General features: G+C 37.4%; 1 protein-coding gene across 5 annotated transcripts in view; it reads right to left on the reverse strand.

Annotated features, from left to right (window-relative positions):
- LOC121318589 (voltage-dependent L-type calcium channel subunit alpha-1C-like) overlaps window positions 1–21,727 on the reverse strand; it is a 378,812-nt gene that overhangs the window by 69,400 nt on the left and 287,685 nt on the right. For all 5 annotated transcript variants that reach the window (XM_041255428.1, XM_041255429.1, XM_041255430.1 and 2 more), the window contains 2 exons: window positions 5,615–5,705; window positions 3,001–3,027 (listed from right to left, as the gene is read on the reverse strand). In XM_041255428.1, the coding sequence (XP_041111362.1) occupies window positions 3,001–3,027; window positions 5,615–5,705 (118 nt within the window). The remainder of the gene's footprint in view (window positions 1–3,000; window positions 3,028–5,614; window positions 5,706–21,727) is intronic.

Below are 21,727 nucleotides of genomic sequence, written 5' to 3' on the forward strand. Positions count from 1 at the left end.
TAAATATGAAATTTAAATCTGCGAAAACTATGCTGAAATTTCTACAGGAAAAAAATTACGGCCAAAAGTTTTGCATCACCCTTTATAATTTACTAATTTTGCTTCATAAAGTCGAATGAAAGCTGCTGAATAATGTTATATATATTAAATTATGATTATGCATATTGAATTACATACTGCTTTGTAGTTTTCCACATACTTAACAAAAAACTGACAAAATCTAACATGAAATACTGTGCTACTATTATGGCTTCCAATAGACTTTTGCAAGATTGTTTTGTAATTTCTTTGATTACAGGAAAGGTGTAGTCCTGGAAAATATTGGACTACATCCCCCAGAATGCCAGACCTGAAAAGGAAAAGGTACTGTGTGTAGTACTTGTATGTTTGGTGATCGGTAAATGCTTAGCTGTCCGGTTTTATTAGCTAGAACTGGATAGAGTTTAGTTAAGGGTTCCAAATTGAAACTAGGTTTAGTTTTGTTGGTTTTGTTTCTGTAAATGAATAAATATACAGGCACTACCTTCCACAGTGGTCCACAGAATTTTACACAAGAAGACAATGAAAAAAGGTCCCTAAAGTGGCAAAGAACCCCACACTATTTTTATTATGTCTCAATTCTAAAATTTTAGGTGATGCAAAACTTTTGGCCATAGCTGTGTGTGTGTCTATATATATATATATATATATATATATATATATATATATATATATATATATATATATATATATATATATATACATATATACATACATACATACATACATATATATATATATATATATATATATATATATATATATATATATATATATATATATATATATATATATATAGTGAGCAGGGATAGGGGTAAAAACATGTGTGCCTGCACGTTTTGTTTAATTGTTTAATTTGTTTTATTGTTAAATATCCTCTGCACCTGGAAGTAATTGTAAATTAGAACCAGATGCAGGGTATTCAAGAGGTGCAGTCCATATGCACGGGGCTGCTGATTAAAAGGAATCAGAAGAGGTGTACTCTGTTTCTGAGCAGTCACGATTGTCAGTACTGTGTGTATTCTTAAAAACTGCGTGGTTTTTGTTTTACACCACGTAAGCGGCGTAGCCGTCCTGCGAGCAAGTCAGGACCTGCATACATGTGTATTTAGAGCTCATAAGGAGCTCGGTGTATATTTTTCTGTATTAACAATAGTGCATATGCGCTTAAAAAATTATTTCTGTGTTCTGGGTTTCAATCATAGGGGCAAATGGACCTGGAGCTCCTCGAGTGACAGCTGTGTTATAATATATATATATATATATATATATATATATATATATATATATATATATATATATATATATATATACACATTATATATATATATATATATATATATATATATATATATATATATATATATATATATATATATATATATATATATATATATATATATATATATATATATATATATATATATATATATATATATATATATATATATATATATATATATATATATATATATATACACACACACACACACACACACACATATACACACATCATTTTACATGGTTTAATTAAATCTGTAACCTTGCCCGCTGTCTTTTCAACTGCTCCACTGCTGTGAAACTCTCGGGAATCTGACAATCTGACATGGTATCTGACATGACGTGATGAGGGACTGACTGGGAAATTCTCAGAATCAGAAAATACAGGATATGTGTGACCGGATTGACGGATTGACTTTCCTATTAAATTCATCTTCTTGGAAGATCGGTCTTATCCTCACTTGTAGCCCTCAGACACTTCACTAATAACACTGTACAGATTACAGCAGATAGCGGCACAGATCAGATCACAGGCATTGAAATTCACCTCACAAGCACAGAGAGCAGGCAGAGGGCCTCATTACAGAGGAATTAGAAGCCTTAACAAATATTTAAGGCTAATTATACACCTTGTAAACGCTGAACGGTATCCTAGCAACATACTTAGGCACTATCAGGCTAGAAGAGGACTCAAACACATGCCTTAAAATCCCATTTAGAAGCACTGTGCTAAGTGAGGAAACCTGTCAATCTCTTTTTGTCCCCAGTGAAGAAGTCCACTAGGACCACTAAAACTACATTTTCTCTTAACTGTCTTTTCTCCCTTATGATTTGGACAAAAATGGTCACCACTCAGCCCTTTCTGATTGGATCCTGATTAAAATACCTTGACAGCAGCTGTAAATTGTGTAATTTGTTGGGGGATCTTTTCATCTAACATGGCTTGGCAGTTACCAAGCCATTTCAGTGAGTTATTGCCCTGTATGTAAAGGTGTGTGGATTCTCATTTGAAGAGAAAACATACAGAGGTTTGCAGTGTGCAAAATTTGTTCTTAAGATCACAATGTAGGCTAAGTTAAATTAGCTTTTGAGAAAGTGTCTATGGGTTGCTAGGCAACATTTAACAACATGCAATTCTATTTATTTTTTTACGTGGGTGATTTTATAATTAGACTAATTTGTCATGCAATGGTTGCTGTATTATATATTTTTTTTACATTTGAGAAAAGAAAGCTGTTGAAAAAGAAAATATGTAATCCTTAAGGAAGACAAACACACATATTGTTTGACAGCAGTTATTATTTGTCTTCCTAAGAATCACATGAGGGTACAAACAAGCAATGTGAGCAATAGTGAAGATTGTCATTGTGATTCTAAAGCAAATTCTTTAAATATTCCCTTATGGACTCTGGTACCGGGGGTTCAAAAGCAAAACTGGAGCAATCAGTTTCCTCTTAATATTTATAAAGCACAGTCACTAGGTTTCACTAAGTGAGCTCTGGGGTTTTCAAGCTTCAACTGGCTATCAGTTTTGAGAATTTGTGATCACAATAATATAGCACAAACACATCACACATGCTCCCACTCACAGTGCCTAACAGTCACAACAGAAGAGTGTCATAGGAAAGACTTCTCAGTAACGAGAGTCTAACTGAGAAACAGGCATTGAAATGTACTAACCTGAACTTGGATTTGGAGATCCTATTTCTGGAACAAAAAACAAAATGGAATTTTATGTGAAACAATCAGACACATTACACGAGACAAGTTCCAGAGACAATTTTGACAGCAACGATGCACAGCACATCAATGGAGAAAGGCCATCACTGCAAACGGATGGTTGGTGGCCTTTCACCCCGGTTTAGTTGCACTGTAAATGTTTCGAGGAGCTTTTACAGAAACCGCACAGTGAACAACAGGAGTCTGAAGATGTAGGACTGTGGGTCTCGAATGAACACAACAGGCACTTTTCAGTGATCTGGAAAAAACAGAATATCTTTAGATAGTTTAGATGTTGTGCTTGATCACAATTCTTACTATTCTTATTGGTAATAGTATATTTATTTTAGCAATAGGCCATCTATGTGTAATTATTTGTAATGTATGTACTTTACATATTTTACCTACAAACTAAGGTTTGGGAGTGGGATTTTAACCTCACACGTAGGGCTCTCCCTTTCCCGTCAATGCACAGTGCGTCACTGATCTAAAGAAACATAACGTATTCAATCTTGGAGGAAAGAAGAGCATTAAACTGAAAGAACTTTATATAGCATTACAACGCAAAATGATAGTTCCTTGAAATTATATTACATAGCAATAGCTGTTCCTCCCTTTAAGCAGCCAGCAACTGCTTCTCTAAAGCAAGCCTCCTGTCACAACTCTCCTGTGAGCTGTGACTGTTCTTAAAGAAATGCTTTCTCTGCAGCGGCCCACAAAACCCAATATTATTAGAGTGCTGCTCTGTTTCCTCGAGAGCACTTACCCAGCATGCTTGTTGTTAAAGACAAACATTTAGTAGGGCCCTGCTTTATAGAGCTTGCATAGGGCTTGTGTACTACTCAAGTGCTGTAAGGCTGGTGTGGAAAGCAAGGCAACTAATAAAGACAAAAATATCAAATTACAACTAATAATACTAATAATAAACTCCTGGCTATGGTTTGTCAAGGTGATGTAGAGAGCTGTAATACACATGCTATCTGTACTTATCACATGGAAAGATAATATGAACAGCTATAAGCTATGTTTAAGGCCTGAGCCTTTGTTTCCCTCTCATGCCTATTGTTAATTAACCATGTGATATAAGGCTCAACAGCACCCCCATGGGATTTGTTTTATTGTGTCAAGTGTTCCCCCCTGGCTGTTTCTGTACCAAAATCAGCACTCAAAGTCTTACAGGTAAGACACGGAATGTGTGGCAAATACCCCAAATGACTTCATTTATATATAGATAGATGCCCTTACTTATTTTAGCCAGCTGTACAAACAGTTTGCATTTTCCCATGGCTAAAATGCTAGAATACATGTTATAGAACAGACCAGCATACATATTATTAGATTCAATCAAGATCTGTATGTTGTCTTAGCAAAACATGTTTGTGTAATGCTGCAGCGCTCCCGTGGGTTAGGAAGGTAAAATCAGCAGGGACTGTTTCTGCTCATCGCGCTATAGCGGACCCTGCTGGTCGGGCACTTAGTGAGGTCAGATGGACACCTGCAGGACTTTGTCCTCCAGAGGCCAGTAGCTCACTGACATCTCGCTGACATTTAAAAGAGGATGGTCGTGGGATTGGAGGAAGCCCACTGTGAGGAAAAGCTGCTGAGGTGAGGGGAAAATATTATTGGGAATTCCACATTGGGAAGAAAATGAGGAGGTAAAATAACTGGGCACTCTTATAAAAAAAATAAATAAATAATATTTTAAAAGAAGCCACTGTAATTACAGTGAAATCCAGTATTAATCCTGCATTGATATTTTAGCTATCCACGTGTAAAACCAATTTACAGTACATCAAAAAAAGATGCAATTTTATAAAAGAGAGCATATTTTATATAGCATTGCATATAGCTATTTTTATAATTATTATCAAGTGATCAATATACATTTGCAGTAAATAGCCGTGGATTAAAAGGAACAGGAAAAACGGATCACTTTTTATAAATACTGCTTACAAATACAACTGAACCTAATCCAAGCACTGCAATCGCAGGACCTAATAGGCCCCAACTGACCAAACTGTTCAAAAACCAAGTGGACCCAACACAAAATAGACAAAACATCAAGAAACAACAGGAAATGACCAAAATATTGCTGCCTCTGTTTCATTAAGGAACATGTTTAACTTTGATTTCTAAAGAGTAATTAGGTATTGACAGGAAATCAGAGTTATCTTAACTAATGTATTATTCTAGTTGTTTAGATTCACTTTGCGTAATGTTGCTTCTTGCACGTGTCCCCCTGCAACCTATCAGATGTAAGAATCAGCTAGGGGTGTTGCAGTAGGACAGGTTACTGGTTACACTGCTTTTTATATAGAAGAGTGCTTTAAACTTGCGAATTTAAAAAAGCCACCAGGGTGTGATAACTGAAGCAGCAGAAAATGATAAAGTTTCATACCAAGTTTCTCTTAAAGTCTGTTTCAGTCTGAATTGGTATTTTGTGGCCAATTTGGTCTATTTCAGATTAAATTGGTATTTTGAGAGAGAGAAGCAAGAGAAATAAGAAATAAAACTAAGGCCAAACCAGTTTCTGTTTTAGAAAGAAAGAAACAAAAGAAAAATAAAGGTCACTTACGCAAGTCGAGTATAACAGTTTTCTCCTTCAAGTTCCCCTGCTGCTCCCCTGTCTGCGTTCACAGATTCATTTTCACTGGTAGGCATGCTCACTGTAGGGGGGTCAAGATGAAACAGGGCCAGTTGATTTATCAGCAACATTCACAGACTTAAAATAAATAATAATTAGCTAGCTATTATCTATATCTTTCAAATCAAATTTATTTGCAGTCTTTGATAGTTTTTTTTATTTAAAAATGTAACTTTAATCTCTGTATTTGATTTTTTTTTTTTAAATATAAATAATTTTATCACCACTGTTCCAAAAACAACTTGAAGCTCCTGGAAACAGGAGTAGAGCAAAGGCTTGTTGCTATGGAGACATCATGTATTTTGCTAGGGCCTGGCAACCACTAAGGAAACACCAGTAGTGTTTCTTGTGGTTTGAACCAGTGTTCCCAGTATTGATAACTGTAACCAGTAAAAAATATCCCCTGCTCCTCTATATGAAGAGCTGGGTAATGAGTATAATAAGGGCCACAAAGTTCAATACACAGAGTTTAAAGTTTTAATACAAATATTAAATAAATAAATAAATAAAACAGGAAGTGACCCATATTTGCCATATTGATATCCTGGTGTGTTCAAGGTGTTTTGACGACAGAGAATTGGGCTTCTCCCTAAACCAGGGAGCAAGCAAGGAAAGCAGAGGGAGGAGCCAAACTTTATCTAGCGTGTTACTTCCTCCTTCTAGCCATGATCTTGACTTGGAAGTGGAGTAGTCTTTATACAGTACCAGTCAAAAGTTTTGAGTATTTGTCACATTGTCAGTGATGTTATTAATAATAATAACATCACTGACAATGTTTTACGTTGTATATGTTTCTGTAAATACTTGAAAATGAAAACACATGTTACAATATACAACACAAAACATAAGGAGTATCAAAGCAATGTTCAAGAAAATTGAAAATTGTCTCTAAATCTTGGATTCCTCAAAATAGCCACCCTTTGCCTTAATAACAGCCTCACAAACACAAGGCATTCGGTTAACAAGTTTCAGCAGGAAATACTGTGCTTCCCAGCACTTCTGCAGCAATTCCAGGAGATGTAGGGCACTTGTGGGTAGCTTTGCTTTGACTCTTCTGTCCACGTTGTCCCATACAAGTTCTATGGGATTGAGGTCTGGAGACTGGGCAGGCCAGGTCATTAGATTGAGTTGTCCTTCACTTTCCTTCTTCGCCAGATAGTTCTTGCACAACTTTGAGGTGTGTTTCAGGTTATTATCTTGCTGAAGAATGAAGAACTGCCCAACTAGCCGTAATCCTGATGGAATGGCATGCCTCTGAAGTATGCTATGATAGCCATGCTGGTTGAGCTTGCAATGTACTTGGTAAAGAACACCAACTCTGACACCAGCAAAGCAAACCCAGACCATGACACTGCTTCTTCCATGCTTGACAGTGGGAACCACACATGCAGAACTCATGCACTCTCCCTCTCTGTGTCTTACAAATTCTCGGCGGTTGGACCCAAATATTTCAAATTCTGACTCATCGGTCCGTAAGACCGACTTCCACTCCTCAAATATCCAGTTTCTGTGTTTTTTGGCCCAGGCAAGTCTCTTCCTCTTATTCTGCACTCTTAACAATGGTTTGTTTGCAGCAATTCTTCCAGTTAGGCCAGCTTCACACAATCTCCTCTGAACAGTTGATGTTGAAACATCTGTACTTCTAGTAGCATTTAGCTGAGCTTGTATTTCAGGGGCAGTTAATCGCCGGCTTCGCAGACTTGTGACTCGAATGAACTTTTTCACCCTTGGCCTGCCTGACCTTGTTCGGTCCTCATGAGTGCCAGTTTCTTCAAATCGTTTGATAGTCTTGGCCACAGCTTAAAAATGAGTGTATTTTGCCATTTTCTGCTCCCTTACATTCAAGAATGACAAACTTGTGCCTATGCTTTATAGTAATCATGGACCCTCACCTGTTAACAATAATTGGTGACAAAAGGTTAATTAGGTAACATGCTAGTTAACTCGGAGAACATCTAACAAAGACACTTTTATACTTAGGCCAGTGTTCTAATACAGTGTTACACATTTCAGACTTTTAACTGACTTGGGCTGAAATCTCCTTGCTTTGGGTGACCATTTCATTGAAATTGACAAGATTTATATTTTTATTTAAAAATTAAATTTTTGAATGCAATTCACTTATGATTATCAGCTTATATAAGTACACGTATCATATAATGAAATATTAAGTGTTTATAGACAAGTTTATACAGTTAAAAGCATAGATAATCATGAAAAACCTGGTTTCAAGCAGGTGCACTCAAACTTTTGACTGGTACTGTATATATATATATATATATATATATATATATATATATATATATATATATTAGATATATATTAGAATCTCTAAACACAGCTCTAAAACACCTTGAAAACAAGGAACAGTACTCACACTTAAACATGTGCGGTCCACACACCATTTCAGTATCAAGCAGCACCAAAAGGAATCCTGCATTTGATAATTCATCTCCAGAAAAGTAATTTGTTTTGGCCAATACATGTTGAAAGAAAACTTTTGTTCAGGTAAAATGCAAATGCGGTTGTTCCTGGTGATCACTGCATGCAGTCTGAAAGCTAGATAGAAGGCAGCATGCCAAAGTTCCCGCCCGAAAAAAAATAAAAATAATAATAATTTGCTTTATGGTACATTCTTTTTAGTGGTGATTTATTAGCTATTCTGTTTAATATTAAGGTCATGTTTTTGTATTACATGTTTTTGACCGGTAGAATACAAATGAATTTAATAAATTGACATTTTAAAACGTTGACAGTGCCTAGAGCAATACAATAGATACAATGCATATAACATGGAACAAAACTCATGGAACCTTGAAGACAATGGTCCCAGACACTCACAGCAAGTGTACAGTGAAGTGCAAGCCAATTTGGTTGGGTAAGATTACTAAACAAGTACAAAATGCACATCTACACACGCTACAACCTGTATACTGGAAACTTTGGGTGAAAGTATATTTTCCTGCTGAGAGATAGTTACTTTAACATTGCAAAAAATGTATTTTAGATTTGTAATAGCTGACTGTAAACCGGTAGCCAAACCTATTACTCAGTAAAAGGGAGTTACAGGAAAATTATGGGCAACTTAGTTGGATAAGACTAACGGAAAATAGCTAAAACCCCAAATTCAGCAAAGACCTGTCCTATAAACTTCAAGGGAAGTTACAACAGAGTGTATTTTCCTGCTTATTGAATGATGAATGGCTAGCCTAACATATGTATACATTTTAAGGCTTTGTTACACTGGTATATTTTTTAAATATTTCTGTAAATAATACATTCAAAAACAGCCAGGAGAAGAGGGATATAATGTGATACCTACAAAAAGGGCCAAGTTATAAAGTTATATTCAGCCCCATAAAGATATATAGGTCGTAGGTCTTTTCAGTTGTCTGCTTTAAACAACACATTATTTTTTACCCAACAACTGTTCATACAGTATGTACTGAAACACGGTTTATACTAGTTTCCACTCTGCCACTTTCCTTACTACCAGATATTGTTCTTCAGTAGCAAAACAAAATAAAGAACAGAAAGGTTTTTTTTTTTTTTTGAACAGGAGATTCAAGACTTGCATATCTACCTGCCAAGAAAAAAAAAAAAAATACTATTATAAATTTGGGATTTAGTTTGGCGTATGGAGCTGTTTTGCTGTGGTTTTTCAGGTTTTCTGAAGACGAGTATTTAGGTTTCAGTGATGCTTGTGTGTTTTGAGAAGGAATTCCGTGCAATGCACCAGAGTGCACTGATATGTAATAACAGTATCATTCTGCTCACAGGAATCATCAAAACAGTGTTAAATGCTTACACCATGAATCGCCTGCAGCTTGATATTTCTAATAGTTAAAGAAACGGCAACTTTTATTGTGTGTGAATTTCAACACAGTGCCTTCTACATTTTAAATTTCAAGTTGTATTTCAAATTTAATTGTTCTCCTTCATTTATACAGCTTATTATATTAAATGCCCTAGCAGAAAAGTCTTACCACTGATTATTTATGTTAAATATTTAAATATGACATTTATACATGCACATATCTAATTTATGTGCTGAATATTAGAAATAATATTCTGGTAGTAAGAAGATATAAGACTATTCTTTTTTTTAACAATTATTTTTTATTCATTTTCCAATTTTTCTCCCAGTTTTTGGAATGTCCAATTATTATTCAACCTGGCTCACTGCTGCAACCCCCGAACTAACACGGGAGAGACGAGGACGCGCACTCGTGTCCTTCGAAACAAGTGTGGTTAGCATTTTTTGCTCTGCAAGAGCGCCGTGCAGCCATATCCAGAACTTACAGCGTCAGAGGGCCATGCAGTTCTGAATTGCATACAGGCTGGCCTGAAGGCACCCAGCCAGTCACAGGGGTCATTGATGTGGGTTGAGCCAAAGACTCCCCAGCTGACTTAACCTCTACTCTGTCCAGGGAGCACTTGGCCAATTGTGCGCCTGCCCCCTGGGAACTCACGGTTGGCAGTGGCATAGCTTGGATTCGAACCGGCAATCTCCACGCTATAGGGCGCATCCTGCACTCTGAGTGCCTTTACTTTGCGACACTCAGGAGCTCCAACAATATTCCTTTTAATATTCAGCATATGAAGATTAACATGCAGGTCTGTATTCAGAACAAAAATTCCTATTTTCAAACATTTGAAAGATATGCCTTCATTAAAAAAGAAACTCCCTGCCAGAATTTAAGAGCTTAAAAATTGCGGTCTCCATTGTGCAAATTGTCATGAAACCAGGTAACTCTATAGTTGATGCTTCAAGTCATAAAGCAGTAACTGCCATGCACACGCACATGCCTTACGAAGGATAGCTGCTTTTTTCTTCACTGCCCCCCGGATGTACTGCAACCGATGCAGTTTTCCTGAAAACAAAAATTGCCACTGAAACCGATATGCACTCAAACAATATGATTTAATGTAAATTGATGCATTTTTGGACTGAACTAGTATGTTCTTTATATATATATATATATATATATATATATATATATATATATATATATATATATATATATATTTACTTTAATCCAAAGCACAAGTATTTAAACCAACCAATTCCGTGATGCATTTTTACTCAGTTCACCGAATGTACAATACAAACCAATTTATTTCTGTTAGAGATTTTTTTTTTCTTCTGAACGGTGGCTCACAGCATCCTCTGTGTGCTGCTGCATCTGTAGCTGTGCTGGTATCAAGGAAGGTCACACTTATGTCATGTGTCTATCTGCACCATAAAACCAGTCTATAAAGCCCAGCACACAAGAGGACACGTTTCTAGACAAAGCGTTTCCTTGTGTGCTGGATGTTTCTGTGTTTCCAGAAAGAAAAAAAAAAGTTTTCCTTTAGCCAGTCAGGAAAGACTCTGTAAGCATGTAATCGATCATGTGACAATGCAAGATGATGACTTCTATAGAAGATGACATGGTTTGGAATCCGGTTACAATGAACCGTTTTATTGATCTGTATGCTGATGCACTGTAGTGTCATTTTGGGTTATGTGAGGTCCCACAAGCCTTAGCAACTCCTCAAAAGTGTCTGCATCCATACGAACTCGAATTTCGTTTTCTGTTTGTTTGTGTTAATAAATCCTGTGCGCCTGTGCCGGCGTTTTCAACAACACCACGTCTGTCTCTCTGTATGCTTGAACAGCGGCTACCCACACGCATGACCCGAGGAAGACCCTGTCACACTGCCATTTAGAAATACTAACAGAAACTTAAATTCAATGACAAACATTTTTTCAATGTGTTTAAAGGGAAAAAGATTTCGCCTTTTGGAAATTCATTTATTTAAGTCTAATATTATCCTGATTGCATAATTCATTCACAGCCATCCGTTATGATAAATGTTTCCACAGTTTAAAACTCGCCTCTAGCTTCCTTCACACTGGACAATCATAAGGCAACTTCCTACCTCAGAGCCGTGAATCCTATCAGTACGTGATTCACACTCATACTGTTAAGAGTCCCATCAAATGTATTCAATTCACATTGATATGGATCTGCAACCGACAGGGATGAGCAGGATCGATTCCAACTCCATCCCTGTGGCAGACGGCATTAGACAGCTACCACTATCAACAGCGCATCTTCAGGGTTTCACTTGAGGTCTTTAATGTTATCAAAACGCGCTGATTCTTGATAATATTCAAATTTCTGACTGTTGCTTCTGATCAAAAAACGAGCAATAACAGGTGTTTATTATCTTCACTTCTTATTTAAAATGACAGTGTGCAAGTTATTTTATTAAAATGTTGTAGTTGTGAATTCTGCAACATATTTCCACAATTCTGACCAAGAGTAGTTAAAAAAACGAAAAAAAAAAAAAACGTTGATATGACAGCTCGGCAAATAACACGTCTGGCTGACCAGTCCTGGAACCAGTGGCCCGGGTTCAGTCCCAAGAGTGATTCATTCATAAAGCATTTCTTGCCATTTTCATGATCTTATTTTAAAGTGTGATGGTCACACAAAAAGTGAAAAAAAAGTTAGCCAGAGGCAAATATTTGTTTGCACAGGTAAAACTGAATACAATTCAGAGACCAGAATAAGGTATTAGGGAAAATTCACCAGGGTCTGGTAGAAACCAGTTGGTAATCCATAGTGTACAGGAAATCTACAGTGGCTCTCAAAAGTGTTCACTCCCCCCTTGGACTTTTCCACATTTGATTGTGTTACAACATGGAATCAAAATGGATTTAATTAGAGGTTTTTGCCTCTGATCAACACAAAAAAAGTCCATAATGTCAAAGTGAAAAATAAAATCTACAAATTGTTCTAAATTAATTACAAATATAAAACAGAAAATAATTGATTGCATAAGTGTTCACCCTCTTTGCTATGACAAACCTAAATAAGCTCTGGTGCAACCAATTCACATAATTAGTTGAATGGAGTCCTCCTGTGTGCAATTAAGGTGTTTCACATGATTTCAGGTTAAATATACATGTCTCTGGGAGGTCCCACAGTTGGTTAGTACATTTCCTAACAAAAACTACATCATGAAGATGAAGAAACATTCAAAGCAAATCTGGAATAAGATTCTTCAAAAGCACCAATCAGGGGTAGGATACAAGAACATTTCCAAGGCACTGAATATCCCCCTGAGCACAGTAAAGTCCATTATTAAGAAACGGAGAGAATATGGCACAACTGTGAATCTGTCTAGAACAGTCTGTCCTCAAAAACTGAGTATCCAGGAGAGAAGGGCATGAGTCAGGGAGGCCACCAAGAGGCCTATGGCAACTCTAAAGGAGTTACAGTCTTCCACGGCTGAGCGGGGAGACACTGTGCATAAGGCAACAATAGCCCTGGGCCAAAAAATTATGGGAGAGTGGCAAAAAGAAAGCCATTGTTGAAATTACTCACATCAAATCTCAGCTAGAGTTAGCCACAAGGCATGTGGGAGACTCTGAGACCAAGTGGAAGAAGATTCTATGGTCTGATGAGACCAAAATGGAGCTTTTTGGCCTCAACGCTAAGCGCTATGTTTGGCGCAAGCCTAACACCACAAACCATCCTGAAAACACCATCCCTACCGTGAAGCATGGTGGTGGCAGCATCATGCTGGAAAGCTCGTGAAGATAGAGGGCAAAATGGATGCAGCAACGTACAGAGAAAACCTGGAGGAAAACCTGCTGAATTCTCCAAGAGACCTGGGACTTGGGAGAAGATTCATCTTCCAGCAGGACAATGACCCCAAACATACATGTCCTGGAGCGGCCTAGTCAAAGCCCGGACCTCAATCCAATTGAGAATATGTGGAAAGAGTTGAAAATTGCTGTTCAAAGGTCCCCATCCAACTTGACGGAGCTTGAGCGTGGGCATGGGCAAGAATGGTCAAAAATGGCAGTGTCCAGATGTGCAAAGCTGCTAAAGACTTATCCAAATAGACTCATGACTGTAATTGCTACCAAAGGTGCCTCTAACAAATATTGACTCAAGGGGGTGAATACTTATGCCATCAACTATTTTCTGTTTTGTATTTGTAATTAATTTAGAGCAATTTGTAGATTTTATTTTTCACTTTGACATTATGGACTTTTTTTGTGTTGATCAGTGGCAAAAACTCCTAATCCATTTTGATTCCATGTTGTAACACAACAAAATGTGAAAAAGTCCAAGGGGGTGGGGGTGAATATTTTTAAGAGCCAATGTATAAGGGTTTGTGAGTAGGTTGTTCAATGACAGGAGAGAAACAGACAGTTTAACAAGAAAGCTTTCTTGAGAATGTAGCACTGTTTTTCTACTGTGATCAAAAATGTGTGGATTTTTGCCAAAAGTACAGTTTAGGAATTTATTTATTTATCTGGATTCTGTTAATAAATGTCATGTGGATTCTGTTTCAATTTAGCAGCACTGGGCATAGATTCCCATGAAAAAGCAGATGGAATAGTATACATGACAGCAATTCCACTAGAGTTCATATGAGTTACCTAATTCAGATGCTTCAGGCGGGACAGCAGGAGGAAAGCCTCATGATTCATGGAAACCTACCATGTTATCAGCTGAGAACTGCTTGATTTCTTTCAAAGCATGACCGTTATACAGACACGCAAATGTCTTGACTTCTCTTCTTAGCACATCAAACAGAAACTGACACAGTCTCTCTCGTTATCTTTGGAAGAAGATAGCAGTCCCTATTTTTAAACCAGGTATCAAAACCCCAATGGGGTTGCAGGTAAGGAGTTGGGCAATAGCCAGCACCAGTCATACCCTTCTTGTCAAAGATACGAGAAAACACACAAATTTATATAAAAGGCACATACATACAGCGACTGAAGCCCACGCACGGTACAGTTCACTGCTGACCATGGCCACAGATCGACAGAAACTGGAGCACACAGACATTTACCATGGGTTTCAGTGGAGTGACTAAACCAAGCAAATTTTCCTTTCTTCTTGTCAAGCAAGTCGGCCAGGGTGATTCCTTTCACAGATAAAATGGGTAGGGTCATACATCCGACCAGGCACAGACATGGGTATTATAATCCAAACACACACATAAACAGACACAGACAGATACAACATTATATACAACATTATATGTATATATATATGCACTTACATAAAATAGATGTCCTATTTTTCGGGAGAAAACTGCATATAACAATATCATATTGCATGTACACTATAAATCACATATCGATCATCTTCCTTAAACACACATGCCAGCATGGAATAAAAACAATGGAGTCAGTTAAATATGAAGAAAATGTGGTATTTTTGCCAAACATGTATTATTAAAATAATGCAAAATAACAAACACATACATAAATAAATGAACACAATAACAACAATAACAATACTAATGCTGCTACAACTACTATAATACTTATACATAATAATAATAATAATAATAATAATAATAATAATAATAATAATAATAATAACTTATCATCACAGTAATAATACAGTATATTGTAAAATCCACCATTCCAAAATCCTTCATCAAATTCAATCACCTATGGCAAACTTCATGATCCTATAATAATCACGCACAATACAATGTGAAAACTGGTAACAGATGCAAGACACTGTGGACTTCATTCAGTGTTTTTAGTTTTCTTCTAATTTATGGCTTGTCAGCACATGACATTTCCCCTTCACAACTAATCTAAGGTCTGCAAACATCAGTCCCATATAGAGTTGAGATACCCCAGGGGACACTGTACATATGAATGGTATTAAAGTATTGAAAAACAATTTAAACACAGCCATAGGTTGTACATACAGGCTTGCTAATTGGTTTGCATGGGAAATAGCATTATAACTACTAAAGAGGAAAGGTCTATATAACTCACTGGAAGCTTCATCTCTCATGAGTTATAATGATCCTCCCCTTCTCTCTGTAGATAAATGAGATTTCACAGACAAACCTATTATGTGCCCTCTCCTCCTCGATTTCTCATTCTCAGCTGTGAGAGTGCTATTATATAGAATGTTTATGTAGTATATACAGGGCGCAAGTTTTTCAGTGTATATACAGTAATATATCACACACCTTTTAGAGGAATGCATTTGATTAGAGAAGACCCTTATTGAAACATCATGAGGTTTCAGAAGCTTTGCTACTTAATGTGATACATCTTACTGCATTGTTAGTTTCAGATCTGCTGCATTATATTCACACTACTTACAAGTTGCACAATCATTTCCAAAACGTGATTGTGAATGAACTAGAGAATTGCAATCACAATCCTCCAATCAGCGCCCACAGGAGGGAGTTCATATCTATATCAGGCTATCAGGAAAATGTTTTTCTAAAAAAAGGAGGCACCCTATTTAAATTAGTTTTTTCTAGGCAACAGTAACATAAAACATGAATCTATATCTCCTACTGCTGGAAATACTACACGTAGCACAAGCGTGCCTTTTATAACCTCCCACTGCTGTAAATACCACACGTAGCAGAAGGATGAGTTCTATAACATCCCACTGCTGTAAATACCACACGTAGCAGAAGCATACTTCTGGCTCACAGAGTGACACAGCAAAGAGCTGGTTTCTTGGGGGGCGAGGAATGAGACATGTAACAACTATTTGGGGGAATGTAAACCAACTGGGTTGTCAACAATGTCCCGTTAGAGTACAGCAAGATAAAGATATAGTAACCAAACAAACTGTATTTATTTTATACAACAGAACAAGATTGTGGGGCTTTAACCAAACCTGCATTTACAAAGAAAGAAAAAATAAAACCAGGCAAAAGTGTGAACACTCGTCCCTGCGGCCGAGAATGAAGTCGATAAGCTAATACAGGGGTTGATGGGACACGTCCATCAGCAGAACTTGGTCTGTTTTAACGAGTCTTGCAGCAGTGCTGGGACGTGCTGGGGAGGCTGTACGATAGAGTGAACAGTAGGGCCCCTCAGGATCCACATTCATAGCATCACACACACACACACACGCACAATCACTGAACTGACTCCGCGCATCTTAGGATCCACATTCATAGCATCACACATACACACACACAAACTCATTGAACTGTCTCCACTCGTCTCAGGATCCACATTCACAGCATCACACACACATACGCACACTCACTGAAATGACAACAAAATGCAATTAGCACCATTTTTGTGAAAGGCATATAAAACTGTTAATGTTCAAAAGAAACAACTAAGGATTTAGGCCGGTTCTGGGGTCTAATTTGGTGTAAAGATCTTGATAAATCAGGATCAATGTGGCAACCATTTGCATCCCCACTTTGTATTGTTTACCTCCCTCTACCTCTCTGTCTGTCACATGATAACTGCCTTGAATTTGATCTTCTCAAACTCATTAAGATTTTAAACACCTGTAACCTATGCATGCATGTACCCTAAGATTACAAGGTACCTCTGTATGTGTGTGCACTGGTTTACTGTGCAATAACACCTACAGCTATATTGACATAGAGCTAATACAATGATACCACGATTCTGTGCTATAGTCTTAAATAAAATGAGGTATAGCTAATGATATAATTCCACACATCCTTCCTGTCATGCACTTCCATTCATTACACAGGTCTCATATGCATTTGTGAAAGAAACAAGTGTAACAGCTGACAGGTCATTACATTTTAAAACATACAATCTGCTACCATACTCAGTCAGTCTTTTAACAGCACTGTAACAGATGACATTGTTTTAAAAGTAAATGTTTGCGACACCATGTGTGTCTTTCCAAACTGAGAGCAGGGCAGTGAATGGCAGGTAAGATAGACGGAATTATTTGATTAGCTGTAACCCTATTACAGTGAAGGTCAAACCCTTCAGGTGCAACACAGGTTCAACCATTGGGCCTCGCTGTTAACACACAATGGAGCTGGTGATGGATTTTAAACAACAGAAGCCCAAGCTTCTAAATTAACAGCCCACCAGATGATATCCTACTTTGATGTCCAATCTAAAAGTGGTAATATTAGGAAATGAAAGGTAGAGAGTTCAATATGTGGATAAAGTCTCAGTGCACTCTAAAATAATACTGTGTAATTATGCTTTGTTCATATCTAATCTATGCTTAACTAGAATTAGAACATTATCTGCACATTGCTTGCCTAGATCACAGCTTTGTTATGATGTGGTGTAGACCCCACAAGATGCTGGAAGGTTTTTATCTATTCAGTCATTCATATTTCAGACATGACAAGCCTCTCTCTTTCCCCTCTGTCTGCCACTAACTGTTTGAGGCCTCCGCTGTCTCTCTTGGCGACCACTGTCCTTTGCGTTACCATTGCCGATATACTCTGCTCACTGTTGTCTTGGAGAAGCCTGCTAGCATGACTGTCCTTGTTACTGTGGCACTGAATTGAAGTGCACCCACTAGCACAGCTCTTTTGAATGCTGTTAAATCTCAGAGAAATTATGCCAGTTACAAATTAGAAGAAACACAAAGGGCCCCATTTTTCTTTATACACTTGTTAAGGAGTGGGAAATCTGCCTGCAGGTATATATTTTTTTCAAAATGTTATATTGGTGTATTATTATCTGTGAAAATTGCTAAAATCTCAACTGAAATGCCAGCATGCTAATGCAGGTGGTGTAGAGATGCATAATTACTGATACTGATGCAGATGACTACTGTATAAAGACTAGGCCAGAGCTCAGTGGAAATGAGGTAGAAATACTCATTACAGCTCCTCATATGGCATCACAAACACACATGGGCAGTATTTTACCTTGTTCCAGTATAGTTGTTTTATAATTGTATAATTCAGATAACTTGTTTATGACTCTACATTTTACTTATATTTTCGTGTACAATCTGTGCCATGCAGGTATCTGCTTGTCGTTTTTATTTGTCTGCTTCTCTCAGATCTTCCCTTTATCTTTACATTGTGACAGTGCTCAATCATAGAGCATTTCTGTTGAAAACTACACTTAAGTTCTAGAATTGAATTGGAATAGAGTAGAACCTATACTATTGGATTCTATAAGATAGGATCCCCTCTACGAACCGATGGACCTCTGGCATGTGTCATTTACACATGCTGCTACCAACTGAACGGTACCAATGGAAACTGATCAATACACAGGAAATTCAGCTCTTAGCAGGACAGAATGGATTTAGTAGCAGATAAAAAAAGAAATAAAAAAGTTTAGTAATTCAGTTTCACTGTTTACATGCTGTCACTTCACGTAAAATAAACAGAAGAGTACAACCATGTTCAATAAAACAAGGAACACAAAAGCAAAGGATTAATATAATTACTGCACCATTAAAAAGATGAAACACATTTTTTCGCAAATCTCCAAAGCCAGTTAGTGTTTGCGCCTTAAAAAAAAAAGAAAGAGCCAAAATATTTAGTTTGTTATCGACTTTCACCCTGGGTGGAGTTTTGTCTGACTGGAGTTAGAAATAGTAAAACAAATATAGTGAAAGTCAATGAGAAGTCCCCACAAATATAGGAATCCAAACATGTGTGTGTGTTTTTTGGGTGTGTGTCTGCCTATAAGTGTGTAGTATAAGGACCCCCTCTGAGATATGATATTTTCACATATCCCATGGACCCGCAGAACCAATGAAATCAGATATGATAGGATCTACTGTAGCTTTAATACAGGGTTGAGGATAACAAAAGGCTAGAACTGTTTCTATCATGCATAAAACCAAAGAGCCAGATGATCGCAATACGGCAGCCGCATTAGAAGTCTCCACCTACAAATTTAAAGTCACTGTCCCAAATGGTCTCTGAGATATACAGCTATGGCCAAAAGTTTTGCATCACCTAAAATTTTAGGATTGAGACAATTAAAACACAAAAAACAAACAAAAAAAACTATACGAACACAATTTAGATCTTTTATTTAATATCATGTAATAAAAAACTACAATTTGATATCAACAAAGTCTACCTGAAGCCATAATAGTAAGCCAAATGTCTTGTTACATTTTTCAATTTTTGTTAGTTTTTCGTTAAGTATATGGAAAACTACAGAGCGTATTTAATTCAATATGTTAATGTAACATTATTCAACAGGTTTCATTCGACTTTATGAAGCAACATTAGTTAATCGTGTAGGGCGATGTAAAACCTTCGGCCATAGCTGTCAGGCTAGATAGTGAGGCAGTGGCAGCTTTGTATAATTACAATGATGACAGGGTTCACTTATCTTATACCCACGATCAAACTGTCATAATGGCTTTCTGCATGATGTATTAAGTTATTAATTATAAGTTTTACATTATGTGTATATGTGTGTCATTTATAGTTAAGTTAGATGCAGTTACAGCAAAGTGAAGACACAGAGTTTGATAATGATTGTTTTTATATTTCATTTTTAGAGATCATCAGCAAGAGGCTAAGCTAGCAGTGTGAGTGCAAGCAATGGACCGATGCAGTAGCTCTGTGCTGTTCTGCACTGGAAATATGACAACAACATGATGATATGTTGACTATTCCTCAACCCCTCATAGTCACCAGACCTAACACACTGACAATATAATGTAGTACTAATACAATCAATTATTGATTGAGTTCACCAATGGTAATCCAGAAGACCAAAACCAACAGCAGAGTGGGAAAAATAAAACATGTCAATGTGCATCACTTTATCTTTAAAACACGCCCTTAGTTAATTCTTCCAATCAGCCTGATTAGACTGGAATACCAATGTACTAATCTCTATTTCCTAAGTCTTATATAATCCATCCCTGCTGGTGATGAAAAAAAGCTGGCTAAGCCTACAGTTAATTGCTGGATGAGAAACAAGTGCCATTCACCCACAGCGAGGTATGAGGCTGCCGTTTCGGCAATCAATTGATCAGTACATATTTATTTCTTTTTTTCTCTGATTACGTACCTCAGAACTTTCATACTACATCGACCCTAACATCACAAAGCACGAGTGCAGTTGCATTGTCACAAACAATGCCCATCTAGAATCATCAGTATGCAGAAACTGCCGCTTTGCTCTCCTAGCGTGAACAGCCACCTAAAAATGTTTAACAGTACCTTCTAACAGCTGTTTTTATTATTCTTTTTTAAAATGCATATCAGTGTATAACTGGAATACAGCCCTTTGCCTGTGGCTGATTAATAACGTCATTTTCCTCAGGCTGCAATGACCTTGCCGCCTCTCAGTTCTTTAGTCTGTCGCTCACTCAATTATCTCATGATGCAGTTGTAATACTCTCACAGGACAAGATTGAGTAATTCAAGACTGAAAATTTATAGTGTTTAACACTCAGACCAGCATGTCTGTTTGTTCATGCAGTAGGATGGGCCGCTTCCTACGGGCCGCTACATTGTGAAGATCCAGCACCAGCAAGTACATGTTAAGGGAGTCAATCCAGAGGCTCCACGGACAGACGGCTCGTCAGGGACCGGCAGAAATGGAGCGGGCAAGGTAAATTCAGCCATCCTCGTTGCCAAAATGTAATATACTCACAGGACAAGACTGAGTAATTCAAGACTGAATTTTTATTGTGTTTAACACTCAGAGCAACATTGGTCTGTTCACTCATTGACAACTGCCGTAAAAACCCTTGCTGTCTGTTTGCGACAGTTCTCAAAGCGATAGTAGTTCAGGACCACAGCTGTAATGCGACACTAAACATGACAACAGTCTTTGTTCCCATTCAAGACAGACTCAGAGTGGATGCAGCACAACTAACTTTTCAAAAAAGGAGACTCCAAAGCACTTGTCACACAATAGCTACACTGTAAAGGCAGGTGGAGTGCACTTTGAGATACAACCGTCTATCTCTCTGGTATAAAAACCGAGACCTAGCAGTCTGATTTTATCCAATTGGCTGTTATTTCCTTGCACTCTTGATTTTTGCTTAATTATATGAGATTTGAATCTGTGCCGGTGCCTGTACTGGTTCAAGTATATTGGATAAAGTTGCTAAAGTTTCCCCAGTTCATTTTCTGTTTTGGTTGCCACAGAAGGAAACAGCAGAGATTTACCAGACCTGACACCCCACATTGTATCTTAATATGAGGCTTGGTTGTCCAGTGGTTAAAGAAAGGGACTTCTTACTAAGAGGTTCCTGCTTCCATCCCAGCCACTGACTCACTATGTGTGACCCTGAGCAAGTC

This window comes from Polyodon spathula, chromosome 7 (genome assembly GCF_017654505.1).
Source record: "Polyodon spathula isolate WHYD16114869_AA chromosome 7, ASM1765450v1, whole genome shotgun sequence".
Taxonomy (NCBI): Eukaryota; Metazoa; Chordata; class Actinopteri; order Acipenseriformes; family Polyodontidae; genus Polyodon; species Polyodon spathula.